At 36.3% G+C, this 24911-nt stretch overlaps 1 protein-coding gene across 5 annotated transcripts in view; it reads right to left on the reverse strand.

The window, feature by feature from the left end:
- ATG5 (autophagy related 5) overlaps nt 1-24911 on the reverse strand; it is a 75278-nt gene that overhangs the window by 21594 nt on the left and 28773 nt on the right. For all 5 annotated transcript variants that reach the window (XM_038131258.1, XM_038131262.1, XM_038131263.1 and 2 more), the window contains 2 exons: nt 22278-22372; nt 6957-7074 (listed from right to left, as the gene is read on the reverse strand). In XM_038131258.1, coding sequence (XP_037987186.1) covers nt 6957-7074; nt 22278-22372 — 213 coding nt within the window. The remainder of the gene's footprint in view (nt 1-6956; nt 7075-22277; nt 22373-24911) is intronic.

Here is a 24911-nt window from a genome sequence, read left to right on the forward strand (position 1 = left end):
ATGAAGAAACATGAGCAGGAAAAAGAAGAGACATTGACAGAAGAGAAAATAAGATCAGTAAATGCAAATTGAAAAGATAACCGAAAAATAAGTACCCCTCTTTCCTGATGCTGCCACCAGGATCAAATATAATGAGACACTGCCCAAAAACCTAACTGACCAGCTTGCCTCAGATTTGAGCGTGAACAACTTGGGAGAAGCAAACATAAAAAACAAATACACACATACTCCTCCAACAGAGGATAATCACAACTGAAAACTAAACACAGTTTACTATATTCAAAGCACAGAACTTGCTGTGTTTTACTTTAAAAAGCTGAAAACTGAAATGAAATTGCCCATCTTCCTGGAAGGATTTCCAAAAACTCTAGACAGTCAGGAATAGTAGTCCACGAATAGCAGGGTAAGCATATCCATATTACTACACAACTCCCAAATTTGATTTCAATCGTATGCAGCCTTTAGATGAACTGAACTAAACAATAATTCTGGAAATACAGTAAATAAAAATATACTAATACACAATATAGATTTATCCATAGTAAAATTTTAGACTGAGGTGACTTTAATCTATGAACTATTGTGTAACTGGTAAAATACAGTTCAGTAACTAAACACAAAACTATAACATGCCTTAAAGAAAGACTACAGCAGACTACAATACAGAAGAAGTGATTATTGGATTAGTTTGAAAATACTGATTTTAATAAATATTAAACATGACAAGAAGGACTTCACTGCTTCTCAAACTTTATGTCAACACAGGAAGACCAGAACAGAGAAAATAACTAAACAAATTAAATGTATCAATGTTCAATGGAAGGTGGTGACCGGGTCTTACTGTTTCTGTAGCCACATAACCACAACCACTGCCTATGAAGCAGCTAAATAGGAACCATGTAAAAAGAAAAAATATTCAGCTAATGAAAAAACAGATAATTTAATACACTTGCTGTCTAAATACTTACTCAGACACAAAATTAGAGAGAGTTATATTAGATCAGTTCTAACCTAGCCTTCTGGAACAAAGTACTGCACAGTACTGCAGGAGGAGTAATACAAAGTGAAAATAAGTGCACCTTCCTTGAAAGTGCTCTGAACATTTCATTATTCTTAGAATTCTTAAATGTTTCCAGTATCTAAAGGAGGCCTACAAGAGAGCTGGAAAGGGATCTTTTACAAGGGGTGAAAGTGATAGGAAAAAGGGAAATGGCTTTAAACGGAAAGAGGGCAGGTTTAAATTTTATATTAGGAGTGAATTCCTTACTCAGCAGGTGGCAAGACAGTGGCACAGGTTGTGCAGAGAAGCTATGGATGCCCCATCCCTGGAAGTGTTCAAAGCCAGGCTGGATGGGGCCTTGAGCAACCTGGGACAGTGGAAGGTGCCCCTGCCCATGGCAGTGGAGTTGGAACTAGATGTGCTTTAAGATCCCTTCCAACCAAATTGTTCTATGTTTGCTACTAACAAAGACAGGCATTCTCATTGTTGCTTTAGAAAACCAGAGTATCCTTTACAGTCAAGATAATTAATTTAACTGCCAATAGTTTTAAGAACTACTTTTTAAGCACTACTTCTTAGTGCTTGTTTTAATTCCACTGATTTTCTTTATACTTTCTGACCATTACTTCTAATGTTTGAAATGCCTGACACATATTTTGACAAATGGGTTCCCAGCTACTGTGCACACTGCTCCAATTCCACTGCAGTGACTGAGGACAAGAGGAGATAAAGCCAATGCTCCTTGCAATCTGAAGAGTTAGAGGATGGACTCTAAACAGAAGCCACTCTTTGCTTTTGGTATACCAATGCCCATAACAAAGTCTTTGATCAACCAGTTTTTCCCTGATTAACAGCTTAAGCAGATGAAACTATTCAGCAGCGCAGAAAGGTGAGCACTGTACAGAAATCATTAAGCAGAAAAAAAATTTACAGATTAATATATTTTTTTAAAGGAAAAAATATGATTATGTGTATATATAATATTTAAAAAAGGACTAGTTTGAGGAGAGACAGAAAAGTATGGGTTGGGATAATAACAGTTCAAAGTTTTCATTTTTTACAGCACTTCAACAAACAATAAAAGCCTTGAATAAATAGTTTCATAAGCCAATTTAAATAAAATACAGTATTCTAAACAACTACCCGCAGTCTGAAACAGTCCAAAATAATATTGACACAGCATTTTACAAAGACCATTTTCACTATCAATCTCTTAATGTCATTATTCAACCTGTTCTTTTGACAGTGCTCTTTACTCTGTGTTCTCTACAGTTGGTAATCAAAGCATATATTCAATCCGCATACATATATAAATACATTTTTTCATTGAAACATTTTTCTCAGCACAGTTAAAAGGAAGACTTAATTATATCCATGCTTCCTAAAGCAAAGGCATATAGACACTGTGGGTGGTTCTTGAAACCCTTCCCTGCCTCTTCTTGTGGTGGTCCCTAAGAATCTGGCAGCAGGAACAGCTCAATATACAGCTACAAATGCTGAGGCTGAAAACCATATATTCTCTGTGTTCCCACGGCACAAAGCTCAGTTACGGATGTCACCACAGACAAGCGACCACCACAATTACCGTGGAGCTTCCAGTTGAATGAAAAGTCATTGGAAAGGAGAAAACCATAGAGGAAAAGGGGGGGAAAAAAAAGTCAACAGATGGAGAAAAACAGAAAGAAAAAACTCATATTGATTGTGCTGCACTGAAGAAAAGATGCAGTTAATGACACCAGTGAATCAATTCACTAAAGAGGGAGGTTAATTATCTAAAATTATCTAAATGGCTTTGAAAAGAAGAGTAAAAAGATTTTAAAATCCTGCTTCTCCAGTATCTATTATACTTTTAAGCGTACTTTTGATGAGATACTACTTTTATTTCCTTTGTTCAGAAAAATTAAGTACATCTAAACTTTGATTACTGAATAGTCTGAAAATCCAGACATGAAAAAGTTTTTTATTATTTTCTAATAAATCTTTCATAATGTATTCTGGTTTGTTACAATATTATTTTAATGCCTCCACCAGAATAAAGTGTAGATTAAGACAAAACATACAAATTTACAAGAAAAATATTAGAAGACACTAAGTAAGGTCCAAAGAGGACAATTTTTAATGTCTGACTACAATCTATTTTTCCTTTAGCAACCATTTTAACAGGAGTTTCCTGAATTATCATCATTTTAGAGATCACAAATTGAAGTCAAATGATATTATAGCCAGAAATATAAGTTTTTTGGAGGGTGGGACAAAAGAATAGTTATGAGAGGCCTAAACTTTACTTCAGAAAGTGCCTAGGGTTTGCACACTCAAAGGCCCTGAGTTCTCACTGATTTAAAGCACAAGCAAGCAAACTGTTCAGAACACTCATGCTGATCACTGGATTTTTCTGATTCTCCTCTCTATAAAATGTGTGGATTTGTAACTCAGCTTGCCTGCGATTACATATGAATGAATTTTACAGGGAAAAAAGAATTAAATTCTGTTCCCAAAGGCAGTATTCAGCTGCCTAAATTATAATACTTCTTGAATCACGTTCATTCTTGATTTACTCCTACAAGAATCGGGACTGTGATTTTTCACTACACGCACCTGACACTAAAACACGCCCAGCCTGGGCAGAAAGACAATAGTCTCACAGAAGACAAAGAGAGATGAGAGGAGGAGAGTGATTATAAACTGAATGGCAAGTATGTAAGGAAATTATGATTGTACAGCCAGTCTACAGCTCTGACACCTTCTAAACGTCAAATATTCAACTTCAAATGGAGACAACTGCTTCAGAAGTAAAACCTTCAGGTGTGGTATCCCAGGTTTCCAAAACAAGCTTGCAAATTAAGCTCTCCTATATCCATATCTCCTCTGTATTTTGAACTAATGGAACATCTGTTGACATAGGAAACTTGTAAATTCTCAGTGATCCAGCATCAGAGAGAAAATTATTTTACTGAATGATACTCATGGAGACTTCAGTAGCACAGATGTGCTGTGGTTCTACAGTCTCAGGAGTTTACTTGGTGGAAAAGGGTGATGCTTTTCCTCATTATGGCTGCCAATATTTCTATGGGCAAAGCTCAAAAATGGAACCGAACAGTCTGGTGAGTTAGTTGTTTTTTTAATAGCTCAAAGCTGTATTAGAGCATGAACATTTAATGTAGTGCACTTTACATTTGAATAATGAATGTATTTAGTCAAGCAAGAGAATAATCAAATTCACTTGTTGGCTAAACTGAATAATCAGTGAACAGAGTATGATGACCTCTAGAAGTCAAGCCTAAACCAGCACTGTCCTTCCCTGTCCATGATCCTTAGCAGTAACAATCACTGCTGTCATGGACATCCATCTTTTCAGGTCAGTTTCCTTTATGTCTGAACCTTTCTTGATCATCCCTCTGTTTTGTTCTAATTCTGCTTCTTCCTTTTTTTCTTTCCATGTTGCCATGCCTAAATTTCTGCTTTGTATTATTGTCTGCAGTACAGCAAACCCTGAACAGGTTTTCCTCAGTCCTTTATTTGATAATCCCCAGCTCCACCTGACCACCTCTTCACCTGCAGCTTGTCATTCTGCCAGCACAAACTACCCTTCTTTTCAACTTCTGATTCAATTTGCTTCTCCAAATCCCTTCTCTGAATCACTTGGACAGCAGGATATCTACTCACCATTCTTTCAGAGACGCCTTGCACCAGCTCTGTGCATACTCCACAAGCAATATGCTTCTTTTTCTCCTTCATCCCTTTATCATCTCCTACCCCACTTGCTCTGTCCAGGTGTTCGCATTTATTATGTCAGGTTTTGGCTTTTGCCCCAATCTCTTTCATTCTGCCACATTGTTTATAGTCACTCTCCCAATCACACTTAATGATTCCCAGATCTGTCATTTTCTTCCAAATTCCTTGCTCAGCCAGACTCTCACTCCCCTCCACTGGCTCTGTGTATCAGTCTACCCCCACATCTCCTCAGAAGCCCACACCGTTTTCTGCATTTAGCTCAGAGAGCTTCCCTAGCTCTCCAGCACACCAGAAGGGGAGAACACTCAAAACACAGGAGGAAAAACTGAATGACACTACAACACAAAGCTGTGTTACAGGAGAAATGTGCCGAGTTCTGAACAGTTCACCCATGTGAGGGACCAGATCTATTGAACTCTAAAGTTCGCAAGTTGTTCAGTAAAAATTGGGCCAAATTTAAGCAGATGTACACAGGAACAGACAAGCACATTCCAACACTCCAAAACCCACCAAAATTCATATCCCACCTCTTATGTGTAAGATCAGTACCTACTTTAGTTTCTCTTCTTCCAACTTTTTTTTAATCTAGGTTGAATAAATGTAAGCTTTTTAGCTTTTACCGAAAAGAAGCAATTAGCACAGCATATTTCTGTTCTGTTGTCCAAGACTAGTGCTTTTGTCAACATCTGAAAAGAAGGCCTGATGGGAAGCATCATCACTGGTATTCAGATAGAATTGTATTACATTCACACTTTCAATAAGGGCAGTTAACTAGCACATTCACCATCTGCAGCTTTGGCAACTCTACATTAAAATTGTCATCCCTTAAATCCTGGAATAACTTGTGCATAAATGCTTATGAGTTTCTTTCATTTAATTTGTGCTCGACTGCCTTTCAAGTTAAAATGCATCCATCCTTCTCAATGATTTTTTTTAAGTTCCCTCTGTACCTTTTCAGTAGGGTGTGTATGACACTGACAGTTAAGCACTTAAAGATGGTTAAACTCGCTGGTGCTAACTCTCACGTATCTATTGGTATCTCCCTTTATCTTTTGGACAGTTAGTGGAAAGCATGACTTAAAATAATGCTCCAAAATTTAAAATAGCTTTATGAAAAATGGACACATGGTTAGCAATATTCCATATTTTTTCTTACCTTCTGTTATTTTTGGAAATTGTTCTCATGCGTTAACAAGTATTAAACAAGGGTAAAAAAAAGTACTTTGATATTTCAGTGGATTTCTAAGATTCTGATACTGGGAGAAATCTGTGACAACTGTTTAATTTTGAATCAAGCAACTTCTGTGTACAAAAAAAATCTTGCAGAATTTTATATTGATTTCCAATTCAGTGCTTCGCTGTTAAAAGATGCTGATACTACACCAGTAAATTCTGTGCCAAGATCTTCTCTAGAATATCACACATTTCTCATAAGTCCCTCATTTACAGGTACTGGTAAGACAACAGCAAGAACAAATTAAAAACCTTTTGCATCAAATAATTTTCATCTTAACTTGCAGAGTACATAACTCTTACATTTATCCCCCCTAAAACGTGCATCACAGTTCCAATACTTGTAAGCTTTGAGACTAAAATTACATGCAAAAAAATATATTTCCTGAATAAGTGCAGATGAACAAATGCTATTGTATGAAATAAATGCTACATTGATTGCTCACACAGTACTAATTCGTAATCATACATAAACTATTATATACTTGTAAAAATCTCCTGCTAGTACATTTTAAATGGTTGGACTTCAAGAACAGAAAAAAGCATTCGGAAAACATCTTCAACTTCTATCAGTTTTGGAGTTTTACATATAAAAGGTTTTTGGAATAAAAAATTAAAGGTAACAAAATCTGCTGACACGTTCATAAATTTTTTTTTAAAGTGCACAAAATAACACGTGAATATTTTTTTACTATGACCATCATAACAGCAAAAGAGTACAGGAATTTCAGAAAAAAATTTCTAGAGATTATTTTTTCAGGAGTGACTAAGGACTCAATCTTACCTTCTTGAAACCATTCAGGGCACAGTAAAAAGCCAGGAATGAATGAAATCTGAAACTCTGGTACTGACATTTTAGTTCTCCCTCCAAAATACTCATATTAAAAAAAAACCAACCAAAACCACAAAACAAAACAACTATACCAAAAACCCACAATAAATCATCAGAAAAAGAACTATCTTATTGGACAAAAAGTTATTTCTGCAGTACCTTCAGGGGTGATAGCGCTAGGACACACATCTTTTAGCAGGTCTCCCAAAGTATGCAACTGTCCTCCTGAAGCAATTGGTCGAAATAGCTTCTGTATAAAAGGTCTCTCTGTTGTTGCCTGTTTCAATAAAAAAATAATCAAATCAAACAATTGAAGAACCATGCAAATATGTAGTATTAGCACTTCAGACAGGTACACAATAGGACAGAACTAAAGGTCGCACCAGAAGAAATAGCTGATATTTCCACATTCCCCCTGCCCCATCCCTTGCATTTCATTCATATCATGAAATGTAGGGAAGATTTTGTTTATTAACAATTACAAGTAAGCTGTCACTCCAGAAAAACTGTGTAGTTCACAGACAGTGTCATGGACACAAGAGTGTTAATTGTTGTTTGTTTGGGTTTTGTTTTTTTGAGCCCCAAATCTGTTATGGGAATACAACCTGCTTTAATAAAAAAAAAATTAATACACGCTTAATTAAAAAAAAAACCAAGAAGTGAGCACAAACTTAGGAGTTCAACATGTCCCTATATATTTTGCCAAGCCAAAGCAATACTTTTACCCTTACAGCTCAATAGGTGATTTTTTTCTCAGTAGATTTTATATCAAAAATTTCAAACTATTTCAGCTGCAAGAACCACTACCAACTTACAAAAAAAAGGTGTTGTGCTTTGACAGACAACCTAGAATCTTCTACCTACTTAAAGAATCACTCATATGTAAAGAACATATATGGCCCACTCCTGCTGCAGATATGCAAAGGAATCCAGAATTATTTCAACTATGCATCTTTCAGTTTAAAGCCATTCCCTTTATCCTATCATCACAGCCCCTGTAAAAAGTCCCTCCCCAGCTCTCTTGTAGGCCACCTTTAGGTACTGGAAGGTCTCTCTGGAGCATTCTCTTCTCCAGGCAGATCAAGCAGAACTTCTTATTCCCCATTTGCACTAGCATAGTTTCCAGGACAATTTGCTCCATGATCTTTGCTGAGCACTGAAGTTAGACTGACTGGCCAGTAGTTCCCCAGGTCTTCCTTATGTCCCTTTTTAAAAAATGGGGTTACACTTCTGTAGGACCTTTACTGGACTGCCACAACTTCTCAGTTATGATGGATGGTGGCTTGGCCACCACACTTCATGTGTCACTTTCCTCAAGGTATGTGGGGGTGTCTCTTACCCAGTCCCATAGACTTGCACACTTTCAGGTTCCTTAGGTGTTCTTGGATGTGATCTTCTAGAGTGGGCAGTTCTTTATTCTCCCAGTCCTGCCTTTTCCCTTTTGGGACATGGACAGCCTGGCTGGAATATTTGCTGGTGAAGACTGAGGCAAAAAAGACACTGAATACCCCCACGTTCTGGGTAAACAGGTCTCCCATTTCTTCTGGGGAGGACTCACAATTTTTCTAGTCTTCCTTTATCCCTGACATTGCTATAGAAGCTCCTCTTGTTGCCCTTAATGTCCCTAGCCAAACTGAATTCTATCAGATCTTCAGAACTTATTTAAGAATGGTGGTTCTGTTAAGGCAGGTCTCTTCTTTGGGTATCTGTAAAAGCAGCTCTGGGGCAGCAAGAACCTGACACTGCAAAGACAGGCAACGTTTTTTTTCCTGATAACCTGATATCTCCACCCAAACTCAGGACCTGAGTTTGAGAAGTTAAAAATCCAATATTCAACCAACCCGAACATTTTAATCTAGCTCCAAATTGTTGCTGACAATTTTCTGCTAGCAGCTAACTCCCATAAGCAGCTGATGTGCCCCGCATTGAGGATCAGTGGGCTTCAGCAAATGAGACTTCCATCACACATTATCTTTATTGGAACAAGCAATACAGGCCATTGCCCTTTTCAAATTTAGTTTCCTACCTCTCAGAAAGTGTCTCCCATCCTACTATGGTAATTAAAAAATAGAAACAACTCAACATCAAGAGGTATGCTATCTCTCAGTGGGGGTTTATGGGCAAAAAAACCAAAACCAATCACTCAAACAAACAAATTAAGAACAACAATGCAACAGGCAGGGAGTCTTTGCCCAAGAGTGGTACTCTAGCTCAGAAGTAATTCCAGGGCAGTACAGTGTAGAACTGTTGACACACAACTAGTTACTTCTTACTAACAGTCTTCAAATATGGCAAAATAGTCTTTTCCCAGTTTTTCTTATGAAGACTAATCAAAAGTCATTTCCTAGCTGCTCTAGTCACCTCCCTATGTCCTCAGGGTACCAATATGGGGATATCATCAGTGCTAATGAGATATCTGAACATTTGAAAAATGATAGAAGGCACACAGCCAGCAGGATGCATCCACCTCAGACAGATCCACACTTGAAAAATGAACTCTGGCACATTATGTTGAACTAATATACATGCAAAACATTAAAAAAAAAAGGGGGGGGGGAGAAAAAAAAAAGACAATCCCTCTAAAACATTGTTTTAGTCAAAACAATTTTGAACCAGGTTTTGTTTTTAAAAATAATTGGATATTCACAGAAGTCCAGTCATAACTCCCAAGTGCTTAACGCCTGAAGTAGAAGTGGAAATAAACAAAAGTATGCTGTCAAGTGTTGTTATTATCAACAGACTTTTAAGATAAGAATTTCCCAAGTGTGCACTGTAGTTTCTCATTATTTATTAATAAATTAAGAACAATTTTTCCCTAGCTCTAATAATTTAATGCCAAGAGGGAAAACCCAAAGTTGTATTTTCTCAAGTCTCCCACATAGCTGCTGACTGCTGCAAACAATATCCTCAGCTGCTATCATGAAACATTATGGAAAATGAATTCAGTTTTGCATTTTAAGTGTTAAGCAACACAGATGTGGTAAAGTAAATAAAAATCACTGGTCTTCATCAATGTTAAAAAGATAAAAGTAACTGCCTGTTGTTTATACAAAGACTGTGGTTCACAAATCTAATCCTAGAGGCAGAGTATTACCCCAAGATGCTTACACACTTCTTCCCTCACAAGCAGCAGATGCTTTATGCATTAAAAGAATCAAAAGAAAAGTCCCATCCTACATTCCATGATATTTACAGGATAAAATTTCAAAGTGTCTTAGCCATACAGGAGCAAAGTTTTAGAAAAACCTTGCCACCACGCTTTTTCATGTGTAGTAATACAAGACCAGCTTGACTACAACTTTCTACTCCAGTATCACCATCCCTGCAAGTCCTGGCTAGGCTGGATGGAGCTTTGAGCAACATGGTTTAGCGCAAGACGGCCCTGCCCGTGGCAGGTGGGTCGGACTCGATGACCTTTGAAAGGTCCCTTTCAATTCTATCTCAAACTAGTCTGTGATTTCATTAACTACAACAAGACATGAAGGAACAGCCACCATGAATAGCTGCTTATATAATGCTGTGTTGTGTACACTATTTGCTTAATCAATCATGAGAAAATCTAACCTAACCCATAAAGATACCCCTGCATAACTGATAATGAGTTTAAATAATCTACACCAGATCTAAAGCAAGTATTCATACAATACCTATCATTTTGCCACCTAAAATGATCATACTTTCAACAGAAATTTGAAATTAAAAAAATTATTTTATTTTACAATGTAGCCTCCATGTATCTGTGAGCTGTTCAAGATTCTGGATGCATTTGCAGCATGCAACAGGTGAAAGTCAATCAGTAATTGTCAGCCTCTGCAGAGAAAATGCCTTCAAGTATATGGGCATATGAAGACAATCACTCAGCCTAAAAAAACCAGGGGATTTTATACTGATCATATCCACTATTAAGTATCAAATTATTGAATTTACATGAAAGCAAATCTTCATACTTTCTAGAAAGTTGGACTTAACTGCAACTGCAATTCCTCATTTTTTTCTATTAGTACATAGCACCATAAATCTCATTATTTGCAGAACAAATGAAGATTTTACTCTTTTTAAAAGAAAGTTTAAGCCCTGACAATGATCGGAGAGTGAGGGTGAAAAGAAATTACACCACAGTGAGAAAGATTAAAGTTACCTATTCAGGAATACTGTCATTGAGAAGAGTTATAGGTGAGGGCAAGTTTTAAGAGGCCCTTTAAGGCAGTGCAAAGCCTCACAGGATCACAGACAATCCATACAGTCACATACTATGCTAACAAATGTAACTCTTTCTTCCCTGTCATCCTGGCAAAAAAAAGTTGTTAGCTTGCCTGGTCCTTTTCAGAATCAACACAACATCAAACACTGCATGAAATCCACAATTTAATTAGTCAGATACTTTATACAGGATGCATCTTTAAATGAAAAACATAACTCACAAACCACGGGGTTTTAATCTGGAAAAATCACAGTTACCACTATTTTCATCAAGACGAAGGGATTTGGATTTTCTGCCTAAACACTCAGCTGTTCCTCAATATTCAAACAAATAAAAGTTATCATGCATACTGAACCCACAAAGTAAAAAAATAATTTCTTACAATCCCCACGTGTGGGGATTGTAAGAAATGTGCCCCATAAGCTGGCAACCTAAAACAATAAAAGCTGAGAACTCCCTACATATTCCATTATATTTTCAATAACTTGTCAAATTCATAGTCTGTGCTGCTTTGTAATGAACAACTTTACATTTAAAAAAGCTCTCCTAATTTCATAGAACCATTTTGTTTAAACTCACTTAAACTCAGCCAAGAAGCTTTAGAAGTAACAAGAGTTTGCACAACGATGCAAGTTATTTTATATAAAAAAGAACAGGAAAATAAAATTATGCAAATATTTGCTAAAATACATTTTATCCATACATTTTAGATGTCTTCTACTTTGTAGAAATGTTTTCAATTAGAGAATCTCAATACACATTTAAAAGTGACTAACTGAAAAGCTGATGAGTTGCTGTAGTCACAAAACCATAACACCACCATGCCTGTCCAAAAGCAAGATACTGCAAATCCCCACCTGAAATATTGTTCTTCCACTGGTGCTGAAATGCTGGGATTTTGCTGGAATTTCAGGATGGGTGCCTTTGACTTCATTTTGCTTAATATTAGACCAGACTCATTGAGTATTTAATTGTGGAGATGGTACAACAATGTTTCTGGGTGGGAGCTGATGGGTTTTTATTATTTTGTTCCTTTCCTTTTTAAAAAACTTAAAAAAACTTCCATCTCTTTCATAAAGATGATTTTCAGCTCAACAAGCTAAAGTACACACAAAAATGATCTTGTTTTATCTATTTGAAATCTGTCACCTTTCAAACTTCATTAATACTTTTGAGCTTCTATTACAAGAGGCATAAAACATGACAATATGATTTGTCTTTATCCTGCAATCATTGCTCCCCTCCTCTTCAAATCTTCCAAGTAATAGAGGGCTTCTCCCAGACAACCCACTGCTTTATTCTATGCACTTAATAATTTTGCTATTTCACTTACTCTTTAAGATGTTGGGACTGAAACAACATTCCAAAAAAACACAAAAAAACTATTTCTAGTATTTCTTTAGTCTCTGCAAAGTCCACCAAGTAGATGTTCTAGTTATGATTTTGTGTGCTTTGAATAAGGCTGGCACTGCTTTTGTTAGCATTCAAAATTTTGGCCTGCTTATCTGCAATATCACATCATTGTTCAGAGAAAAAAGTACAACTCAATATAAAACAGAATTAATTTTTTTTAATAAAAGAAGCAAGTAATGCTTTTACATGTCCAACACGTAACTAAAACCCGTAAGACAAAAAGAATAGACATTCTCAACACACCTACCCAGAATTACCACAAAAATTGAGTCACTGACAGGATGTGCTGTGGGTTGCAGGACTAGCTATAAAATCAACAAATGTGTTAAATCCAATTACCTGGTTTTCCCAGACTACATTTTAAATATCTTTAATAAATTAGACATTTTCAGTGTTGTAAAAATTACAACATATATACCTGAGTTTAACCTATGGAAAAAAAAATTAATCCTTTCACCTATTTTGAAGTTTGCATGAGAATTTCTACAGTTACATGTTGTAAAAAGGACTCTGGTTTCCTTAGTGAATGGAAAGTCTTAATTATGATGGACAGGAATTTTACACTCCCTACTATTTTTAAGAGGCCTGAAACAACGACAAAAAAGAGATTCAACAAACAGGCTACACTTAATACATTTAATTACATTAACTCCAGTCACCTAAATGAATAGTGCAGAAGTTTATCACTAGATTGAAGCTGAAGATGATTCCATGAATGCATGCACATATGCTTTAACATGGTGATGCTAAATGTGAACCTCTATAAAACTCCTTAGATGGGGAGGTAATCATGGTATCAATCCTACGTGTCAAGGAATCACAACATCAAGTGAGGTGAAAATTCCATTATTCTTGAAAGCACTCCTAACAGTATTAGACAAACTGAAAAACATTTAGGTGGTGTTGAACATAAATGATCACTGGTTTAAAAGCAAGATGAATTACATGATGTGTTTTCTTGGTGGAAGCTTTAACAAACCTTAACAATGGCCCCCATAACATGTGGCAAGTATTATGTCAAGAATTGATGCAAGTAATAATGCTAAAATTATCTAGTATCTTAGCCAGAACTGTAGTCAAATTAAAGCCACAACTAGAATTATAAACACATCTGGAATAAGGTTAAAATTTTATGTAGTAGAGCTTATTACAGTTATGTCTAGACAATAATATTGAACCATTTTTGATCATGAATGGTTAAGGACTATTCTCCTAATCATTCATGGACAACAACTTGTGTCTTCCTTGATGCTTTCCATTAAACAGAGCATATTTATGAAGCAACTGCAGTTCTGTCCTAACCTTGTACACAACTAACAACAGTTTAGCATTATGAACCTACAGAGAAATATGGCAACTATTTCAGTTAATTCTCCCTTACATTGTTGAGGGCAATTACTTGCTCATCCTTAAAAAGATTAAAGAACCATTTAAAATATCACCCTTCTCCACATTATTTAAACTGGCAGAGAATGCTTCCTTACAATCTTTTAGAAAAAAACTTTACCTAATAGCAACAAAATGAGTAATTAGAACCATATAAAACATTTGAAAGTTAATGTCCTGCCACATGTTCTAGTTATCTGAAAAAGATACGTGCAGTTAGAAAGCATCCCTTAACAAACTGATTAAAAATTTAATGGCCTGAGTGCATTGTGACACTTCAGAATTGAAGACATTGCTTAAGTTTCTGTAACTGTGAAGATGCATCATGTTGTTTACACTGATTTTGCACTCAAAATAGTTTCTCATGTTCAGACAGACATTTATACATATTGATGAGATCTCCCCATCCCGAAATATTTTCTTCTCTAGACTGAAAAGTCGTAGCTCCCACAGCCTTTTTTCACTATGACGTTAGATTCACTAGTTCCTCAGTCATCTCAGTGGTTCTTTACGGTACTCTCATCCCATAGCTCCATGTGCCTCTTGAACTGGAGAGCCCAAAACTAGATTCCATGCGTGGTCCCACCAGTGTCGAGAGAACTGGAGGGATCATTTCCCTCAAGCTGCTGACAACTCTCATCCTGCAGCAGCCCAGGATATAACTTACTTTCCTCGTCAGAGGTCCCACTGCTATGTGGGACCTGTGACAGGGAGTCATTTGTGGGTCATTCTTAACAAGAGTATGTATTGCCGAAAGTTCCAAGTCCATACAAAAAGTTGCAGAAGAACCACTCAAAATGCCTAACAAGCATGGCTGAATCACACTCTGGCTGTTGCCTGGTCTTTCAAATTATCTTTCAAATTTTCTTGTGCAGGAAAAATAGCACTGTATTCTCTGAACAACTGGATTTGCACTTTTTTTAATGTCAGGTAAATTGGACAGATCCTAGAAGCAGAAGAAAGTCAACACTTGAGACACACAGAGCAGACAGCAGGCAACTGTCACACAGCCAGAAATAGCAGAGACTAAATACAGAAAACAGCTTCAAGAGGCAGTTTTGTTGAGCCCTGAGAAAACACCTACAATAAAAGCGTGGCCTCAAAGTAATATATTTCCTTCCCAAGAAAGAATTTGTGTTTGTTACTGGTAAAATATCAAGATCTCTGAAGAGTCAGGGACAACAAATCAATAGTGCTCTTCACAGCTGCAGTACTTTATATGCACATGGAGACCTAAGCCTCACTTAAAAATTGAGCAATTGAATACTCACTACCTATCAAGAAAAGAACTTCACAAATGGATTTACATCCACCAAAACAAACATTACATTGCTTGCTTAAGAGCAGTGAAAAATACAATACTTCATAAATCTCTTTCAAGCTACTTCAAACCATTAAATCCAATAATTTGCTGTAGTTTTCTACACTAATGATTAACTAAAAGGAGCTCAAGGACAGCAAAATTAAAAAAAATTGTTTGCTAATTCATATTGTATTTCTAGAGTGTGGTATCATATCCCACTTCCTCATAGGTCTGTTCCATTCCACATGTACCTGTAGAGAATTTGCTTTTAGTCTTCTGGAAAACGCAAATAGAAGTCTTGGTACTTTCCAAAAAACAGAACACTTTCTATATTTTCTAATCCTCGATTCTGTGCAAAAGTTAACCTGCTTTATTAATCTATTTTATTTTAAAATAAGTAAAGGTGAAATGCTGATATTGCTAAGTCAAAACAGGTACTGTCTGTGGCCTTCAGCTCTGCAGCGTTTTGCATCAGCATCATAGGCTAGCTAGGCTTAGTTCTATAGGCACTGCTTATGCTGAGCAGCCACAGGAACAACCCTCGAAGATGACATTCCTCATTTCTCTGAAGAAAAAATTATGTATCAGCTTCTTCCCTTTTTCTGAGGAAAACAGCTCACCAACTACTTTTTTTTTTTTTTTTTTTTGCCCCTACATCAGAGTACAAGAACCAATCTCTAGGGAATACAGCTCCAGGTAAGCTTCAGGCAGGCAAAGTCCCTTTTGCCACAACATAAGAACCTGCCCACATTACACAGTATATGGTGAAAGTAGCAAATCAGTTTGTGTTGACTACAGCAAGTGAAATGAAAAAGTAAAGTGATCAGCTTTAATGATCAGAGGAAAGGCAGCAATATACTGAAGAACACTGCAATTAAGTTATAAGATCTGCAAGTAACTGTACACAGACCCAACTGACCTGAATTAATGCTTCATTCATTGTCTTCATCACAGCCTCTCAATGTATTGATATTCTTAAGAATAAAGATTCAAGGATGAGGTAAAAAGTGCAATTTTAAAAAAACTGCATATATACACTAACTTTCCTAACAAATTTAGGATGATATACAAATCTACAAGGTTACCACCTTAATTAAACAGTTTAGGGAGCCACAAGGATTCAAACCTCATGGTTTAAATTCAAACTTGTAGCATGAACACTTGCCCAAACTATTTACACTTAACTCCATTATCATAAGACAATTCAAAGAAAAGACAACAATTGAAGAGTTTTATACAATACCAATTGGTTAAAAAGTTACTCCCAAATTGTAATTGGGGGGTGCATAAGAGCTAAGATTAAGGTATTTTCAAATTGCCAAATAACTTTTTTTTCCCCCCCACACACAGTGTTCATTCATTGTAATTCAAGATGTACTTTGACTTAATTTAGTAACTAGTAGGATTCTACTGGTTTTTCATATACTTAGATTCTTCTGGGATTTACAAATAACTTAAGTATTGCAAGATAAAAAAAGTATTTTTAAAAAATACTACCCATTTTACCCCGAAAATGCAGAACCAGTATATCCCATATTTTTTAAAAATTAGTTATAATGTAACTCAGAACCTCAACAAACTGTTTCTCATACAAGCAAAACTACTTTATTCATTGTATGCAAGCTACATCTACACTCAACTCAGAAGAATTACTGTAGCTCCTAGTGACAGGCCTGAACTAGTTTAAAACCATCCAGCTTGGTAACAGCTCAACCACAGCTGATAATCAACCCAAATCGAGGTTTTGTAGCTCCATCTCCTCTGCATCTCCTTCCCTGAGCACTGTGCAACTTTTACAATAGCTTTGAACTAGGCAGATTGACAGTTTTACTGACAACTTGGGCATATTTAAGGAAACTTTAGTCACATTTTGACACCAAATACGGCTCATCATCTCAGAATTTTTCTTCGAAACTGATTGACAGCTCCTGTTCTGTACCAAGATTCTTAAAGGCACAAGGCTGAACTTGCACATGGGTTCCTGAAGTCTTTCAGGAGAGCTGCATGAGCACTCCTTAACATAGAATATGTTAAAAAAGTCATCTTTAGCAGCACTGGTTTGAGCCAGCTGATTTCACTGTGCACTGTGATGCATAAGAAAAGCTTATGCAATTAGGGAACCTCTGGTGGAACTGTGGTGACAGTGACCTTCAACTCAAGGTGAGAACTAGTCAACTTGCTATTACTTTCAGCACAGAACAAAACATCCCAGCTCAGAAAATGAGTATTTAAGGATCACACTGCCCCTGTGCAATACTTGATAGAAATGTTTCTTTCTCTTCCCTGCCCCCCCAATCATGACACACAAGGAAAAATATTTACCTAACAAAGCTTTTAAACTTTTATTCATAAAGCTTTGAAGTAATTTAAAATGATGAAAGTGTGCTACTGTTTCTTTAGTACTGAACCATCAGTTATTAGAATAACTCAGAGTCCATTTGTTTCTCTTCAGCGCAGAAATTCAGCTGAGCCCAGCTGTTACACAAATCACCCTTTCACATGATCTTCCTATTCACTCAAACTTCTTCCTTGTAAAAGGAAGTTTTTAAGAAACAAATTGTCTATTTTCAGCAGGTCCTTTATGAAAGCGTCACTTTCAATAAATAAGAAAAAATGAAGATATTGCACACAGGTCTGTTCAAGAGCACTCTACACTAGCCAACAAAATGCTGAAACTTGCTGTGTTGTGTTGCCCTCTTCAGGTCGACAGCATATTTTCTAGTTGTTTTCCTTGACGAGGTATTGCATTGCGACTTCTTTCACTCCATTTTTCAGATCTGAAGTTTCAAGTAGCAGCTAACTTCACCTGTATTCCACCAATACTTGAAGCATTTTTGGTTTAATATCCTATAAAAAATTAACTTTACTTTTGCCCTTTATATCTCCCTAACCTCAAGACTAATCTTGAGGATTATCAAACTATCAGTCAGCGTTTGAAAAGATGACTAAAAACCAACTTCAGTACTGATAAGAAAGTCTCATGACAAGAGGCTTAAAAAGCTGAACTGATTCAGCTTAGCAAAGAAAGCTCCTGATACCAATCCATAAGTGAATATGGGAGATCAGAAAATCACAATACTTTAAAGTGGGATAAGGAAAAACAGAATCTAGAAACTGAAGTCAGAGAAATTAAGACTTGAAATGCAATGGAGACTTTTCAACAATAAAAAACAAAACAAAAAATTAATAATCTACTAGTATAAAAAGGTAGATTTATTATTACTTGAAAACTCTACAGGTAGATCCAGTATCTTTCCAAACAACCACTTTTGATAATTTTTGTTTTAATAGTTGTCATAATATGGGCCAAATTGTGCTGCTGATTTGCATACTTGCAATGGATTTTGCAATTGCTTATTTGGGCTCTGCCAATTAATGTGGAAATACGGATGAAACAGTCTTCAATTGCTTGGAAATGCTCATGATTGAGCTTCTGATTCACTTATTGAGACAGACATTAATAATGTCTTAAAATATTTTATTTCCCACTCCCACTTTTAGAGGACAGGTCATGGTAAACATTTATGTCAACTTAGACATCTCAATACTGCAGCTTTGACATAAAGAGCAAAGTATTGAATTTAACTTATATATTATTAAGTTTGGAGAATTTAATTTATGTTACAAAGGAAGATAAACATCCCCACAATTTGTGACTGTACAACTTAATCTCAACATCTTAAGGGACTTATGATAGAAAAACATGTTCAAAATTAAGGCCTACTATGTAAATAATAAGCAATAAAATTAATAAGCTAATCAAAACCCTTAGAAAATGGAAGCAAAGGAAATGCTCATTCAGTACCAAATAAAGGAAAATACAAACAATCGCAGATCAACCCTTCTTGGGATGGCAAACACAAAACAGCCAGCCTGCCTCAAGCAATTGAGACTCTAAAAAAACTCAGGAGAACTTGGCATGGAGAGTTTTCATCCACTTTCCTTCCAATACTTTTGTAATTTTAATCTCAAGAATGAAATACACTATACAGCTGTAAATCCCATACACTCAGAGGGCAGACTCCAGAGAAAAAAGCATGATGAGGTGGGTGAGCATGACATGGGAAGAGAGCAAAAAACAAAAATGGGGAATGAGTAAAAATTCGGTGTACAACCGCTGAGACTCAGAATGCTCCCAACAGCAGCCAGCAGTTCATCAGAGCAGTCTCTATCAGCATGTAGAGACTCCTCTACTGACTAATATGCCCTGTCACAGTGCCTGGAGCCAAAGACTGATGAAAACTTCCTGCCATCTACCAGCCAGTTTGTTCAATCAGACTGTGAAACATCAGCTGGTCTTATAAACACAGAGGGAAATTCCACAAGCCAAACTAGCCCTAGTACTGGACATGAAAAGCTTGACACTTTGAATTTAAAATATACTCAAAATTCTTGAATTCAAAAATATACTCAAAACATTACTATTATTTTTTTCTTGCCATTAAAGAACAAGTGCAAAAAGCACTCAATTCTACAGTACTATCAGATAAAAAGGCAAAAAAGCTTTTGTGCACCTGTCAGTTGAATACAAAGCAGCTTACACCTCTGACGTGATGAAGTGGGGAACTTCTTTTTTGACACATCGAATTAAAAGCATCACAAAAATATAATACTATTTTTAAACTGTCTCTAGCAGAAAAAGTTTCCACCTATGTCAAAGGTTTATCTGGTTCAAGTTCCATGAGACACAGCTAACAGAATATGACAGAGAGCTGGCTATAAAATTACCAAGATACCTTCGCTAACTTTTAAAATTGTAAACGAGTTGATCCTTAGTGATTCTCCACGTTTTTTTACACTATCTACTGTAGATTCCAGAATTCTGGTCCAATCCTAGCTGCTATACTTAAAAGAAGAGGTGATGGACAAGGGTTTTTAAAATTACCTGTGGTTAGTTTGGTTCTGACTTACCCAAGTATGATGTTCATATTTTTGCCATTTCTTTCTCCCACACACTCCATCAAATTTGGTCACCACATGAGGTATGATTCATATTATTCTTTAGAAATGTATTTTAGTAGACAAACTTTACAACTGAAAGAGTTTTTGAGTTTTTAAAATAATGAATTCTTCAGTGAAAAATATCTATCAAATCACTTTATTGAATGCATTTTTTCTGCAGCAACTTTGCCAATTCACACTTAATTGCAGCTAAGGCTGGTTTTTCTTATTTGGTATCATAATCTAGTACAATTTTTTGAAGGAAAACAAATTCATCCACCTCCTACTGCCAAAAAGAAGAAAGTTCCCTTCACAGAATTTCCTTCTAAATAATTTTGCATAATAGAAGGTATGGAGAATACAAGGAGGAACTCTTTCCATTGAAGGCAACACCTCATCATTTCCTGCCATCCACTTGTGTATCCTTAAGTACCTACAAGAACACTGTGTGAAGACACACAGGGAATAAATATCCACTGCAACATAAACTCAGGTTAAATCAGGTGTTTATGTAGAGATATACAAGCAACCAATTGGAATGCCAAAAGGTCTCCTACCAGCACTAATGGAAATTAAATGCATTCAGGGTAGGGGTTAAATACATCTGAAGAACACTTTAGAATCAGTTATTTTTCCATATGCAAGTTTGTCACTAACTCCTTGTTTGGAATTTAATTATAATCTCACCCTTTCTAAGGCTTTCTCAAAATTCCTTTAAAGACACAGAGCAGTAATCAGTACACACACTAACAAACCAATTAAAAAGCTAGAGACATCTGCACCCACACTTTTTAAAAGACTGGAAATATTTAGAAATGCTAAGAGCAGCATTACTAAAAATAATGTATACCAACCTTCTCAAAGGTTGTCTCAGCATCATCTTTATTTGTGTTTGGTCTTCAATTCTTAGTTAGATATTTTGGGTTTAAACTACAGCAAGTAAGGGTTTCCAATCAAAAAGGTAATGGGAATCAAGATAAGTACTACTGGTTCAAGTGTTAGATGTTATTGATTTAATTATTTTTAAAAAGCTTTATTAGTTTGAAATCATGTGTTATCATAGAAATCTTCCCTCATGCCCTAAAGATCTGCGATCAGAGAGCAAAACCTCTTTTTGCAAACCCATTTACGTGATTTCTATGAAAAGACTTTAAAAAACCTCATACCTATCAGAGAACAAGCAAATAACTTAGTCACCAACCAAACAAATGCTGTGAGTACTACTTTTCCTGATACATACTTTTTGATTCTTATACAAACCTCGCCATCTGCTGTGATCTCTGTCAAAATAACTGACTTCCGTTCTCAATCTAAGGTTTCATTATGACAGTAAATGTCTTACATCTAACATTAAAAGCTACTCCAGTCCCACTGCAAGACTGTACAGGCTTCTATGGTCATTATAACCTGTTACAGAGTAGTATCAGAATATTCTGTACTATGAACAAAGAACTTTCTTTTCACAGCTATTGGTGCAAAACTTAAATATAAATAGATTGAAATATTCCAGCAGAGCACAACTGTTTAATTTACAGAGAGGCTACATGAATTTTGGTATAAGCTTTTAACCATACATAATTCCAGATTTCATTGTGACCTTAATGCTAAAAAAAGTAAGGAGATGTCCTTAGGATAAAAAAAAAACCCATAACAATTCCAAGGAATATGTCTCCAAACAAAATGCGGAGAAAAATAACGCGCTGGTGTATTAAAACAGGACAAAAACCCACATTCAAAGCTAGTTTTTGGATGTAAGCATACAACTGGAAGACAAAGGTAAGAACGAGATGCAAGACCTATGCCATTACTTCCACCTTAAAATGCCTACAAGAAAAAAAGCCCATATAGTGGTTGAGAGAAAAGTGTTGCTCCTAAAGTGTTTGGCTTAGAACTTCCACAGGGTATCCTGCACCTAAAGCATTCTTCATAGATAGTAGCTATTAAAAAAACCAGAATTAGGTTGTTGGACTGTTTTTAAAAAAGAACAGACAAACATCATCTACACCAGCTGTAGCACATTCTCAAGTATTACACACTTGCAACATAATAAATGTTAATTACCTATTAGAGTAAGTACAGTCTATTTTGTCTGCTAATCCACACAACTCAAGGGTCCAGCAAAAATGAGCATGCAGAGTTTTGCCATAATGCCAGAAAATGAAACATAATTCTGAAAACATGTTACAATATATGACACCTCAGTGGAAGAGTTTGATTTTATTTTATTGTCTCCTACCTGATAAATTCTAAATGGGATGTATCGAAATCCATTATCTTCTGGAGGATACTCCATGAGTTTTCGATTTATTGCCCAAAACTGCTCAAATTTATCTGTGAAGGTAAAATTAGACTTTGTCAATATCAATAACATCATTTTTCATCCTAAAGAGGTAAACGAGACAACTGGAACATCATGCAAGCTTTTCTTCAGAAGTTTTAACCTGTATGAATTAATTTTCCCACATTTCCCTATTTAGCCTGAAGCCAAAAGTAGGTCATCTGCATTCTCCTATGAAAACAGTGATGTGGTGATTTATTGAACTGAAAGAGAAAGCAACTTGAACTCATATCTTATCTCCCACTGTTAAGGAAATATTGGGCTATAAATTATGGATTTCATTGCCTCAACTAACAGTGCCTGTTTCTCCACTCCCTGCTGTAACTGGTCCATACTGTCTCACAGTCTGCTAAAAACATCTAAGTGTTCTTAGCTATAACTGAACAATGGGTGTAAAGCATAAAGAAACTGAAGCAAGAGAAATACTTCTTGAGTGGTTTACATTTGGATATGTAGATCTTAAAATAATCTGTGATCTGTAGATATGTAGATCTTAAAATAATCAATGCATGATATGATCAGAAAATGTACTGCCAGATTCATGACACAACCTGAAAACAAGAGTTTATGCTTGTAATACATTTTTGTCATTATTCAACTAAGTAAGGTAAATAGCCTGCACACCATTTCATGCTGTTCAGACACCACAAGAACTGAATAGTTTATTACATTTAAAATGTACTAATGACAGCATAGGTTTAAGAGTAATAACGGCTTTTATACATGCAAATTAATTATTCAAATGAAGCAAATAACTAGCACCAGAAGTGACAGAAAGAAATACAAAGAGCTAAGATGAATAAAGCTGGTGCTAGCCTCACTGAAGAAGTCAGCTTTAGAAGGGGAAGAGCAAGGGATCAAATTTCTTATAGGTTCTAACTCTCCCAAGACTCCAAATACAGCAGATGGTTCCACAGAAGGAACAGTCTCTCTCCTTGGTACAATGTTCAGCCAAGTCTCAAGAAGCTGAGCTCTTACAAAATATACCCACTATAAAATCCAGCCCCAGTGAAACAAGGTAAAATTTCCTGTAAAATGTATTCACAGGAAAAAGGTTCTTCCTGCTTCCAAAACTGCTGATTATACTTAAAGAAAATGCAGAAAATGAGTTTGAGATTTGCTTCACTCCAGCACACAGCACAGATGCCTGTCAGGGCACTAAAAGGCACAGGTTAGTATATACTGCAGGGTTTATAATACATTGCTTTTCCTGACTGAACGCAACACAAGGCAGGAATTTCCAAGAAACTGGGAACAAATTCCTGCCAGGTATGATGTAGCACCATTTCCTGATACTTATCTGAGAAAGTACTTCCACACCCTTGTTTCCTGATTAGCAGCAAGTGCCTCTTGACAGGCACTTACCTGAGCCACAGTAGCACCACCAGGCAGGCACCAGGAGCTGCCTGGATGCAGGGTGTCACCCCATCATTCACTGGGCTGGAAGTGATAGTGACAGCCCTGGAGCAGACTGTAATCACACAATCCCACATTTGGGAACCCCAGTCTACAGAGTCAGAGGTTTAGTCTTAAAATGTCCAGCACAAAGATGACTGCCTCCTCCTCAGGAACTCTTTGAGAGGGAAGGTGAAGATTTAGCAAGGTGAAGATTTAGCATGCTTCCTTTTCCCTTGCAGGCAGCACTCAGAATGACTTGTAGCTTTCACTACAGATGTGTGAACAGGCATCCCACAGCAGGCACTGATAGATTTATACTTCAATTACCACTTCTAACTCACTTGAGAAAACTGTTATGGTGATACACAAAACAAAACAATTCAGACCTACTTAAGCTGGTGAGCTTCAGCAGACTTAAATAAGCAATCTCCACATTTGGAGACATCTACTTGAACAGAATTGAAACAAACATTAACTTGAGTTACTTGTTTAATGCTCATATTACTGTAATTAGGAATGTTGGGTGCACAGTTTACTGTTCTCAAAATTCACCAGAAATGAGCATCACATCTTATGGATCAGAAGAAAAAGAAATTATGAACAAGTAAAAGACTTATGTCAGAAAATTAAGCATATTAACCCTTGTGGCATGCAAATATGGCAAACAAGGAAGGCTCTGGATGACAAAAAGAAGTTAAAAAGTGTTAATGTGCAGTTAACTCACTTCTGTTCTTCATTCCCGTTTCCTCACCTCCCACAAAACATGCAGAAACCAGGTAACCTTATTTAAGGCAGTTAAAATTAAAAATTTATACCCTTCAGATTATTCTCTGAGCATTCAGACAGTGCTTAAGACCATCTTTTGTTCAAAGTTCTAATAGTTTCTGTGGTTTCCAAATATAACAGCGATAAATCTGCAACAGTTGAATCATGAACTTGTTGCATTTTGTAATCAAGCATGTTCTGTCAATCCACCTGATATCCCAGGAATTTTAGCTAGACATAATGGAGTCAGATATCTTAAGACCTCCACTGTGTACAGCACTGTCTGAAGACCTCCAAACAAATTCCTCCTCACAACCTTATATTGTTGTCCTCCAAACATCTTTCCAGGGATACAGTATTTTCACCACA

Source organism: Motacilla alba, chromosome 3 (assembly GCF_015832195.1).
Source record: "Motacilla alba alba isolate MOTALB_02 chromosome 3, Motacilla_alba_V1.0_pri, whole genome shotgun sequence".
In the NCBI taxonomy this organism is placed as follows: Eukaryota; Metazoa; Chordata; class Aves; order Passeriformes; family Motacillidae; genus Motacilla; species Motacilla alba.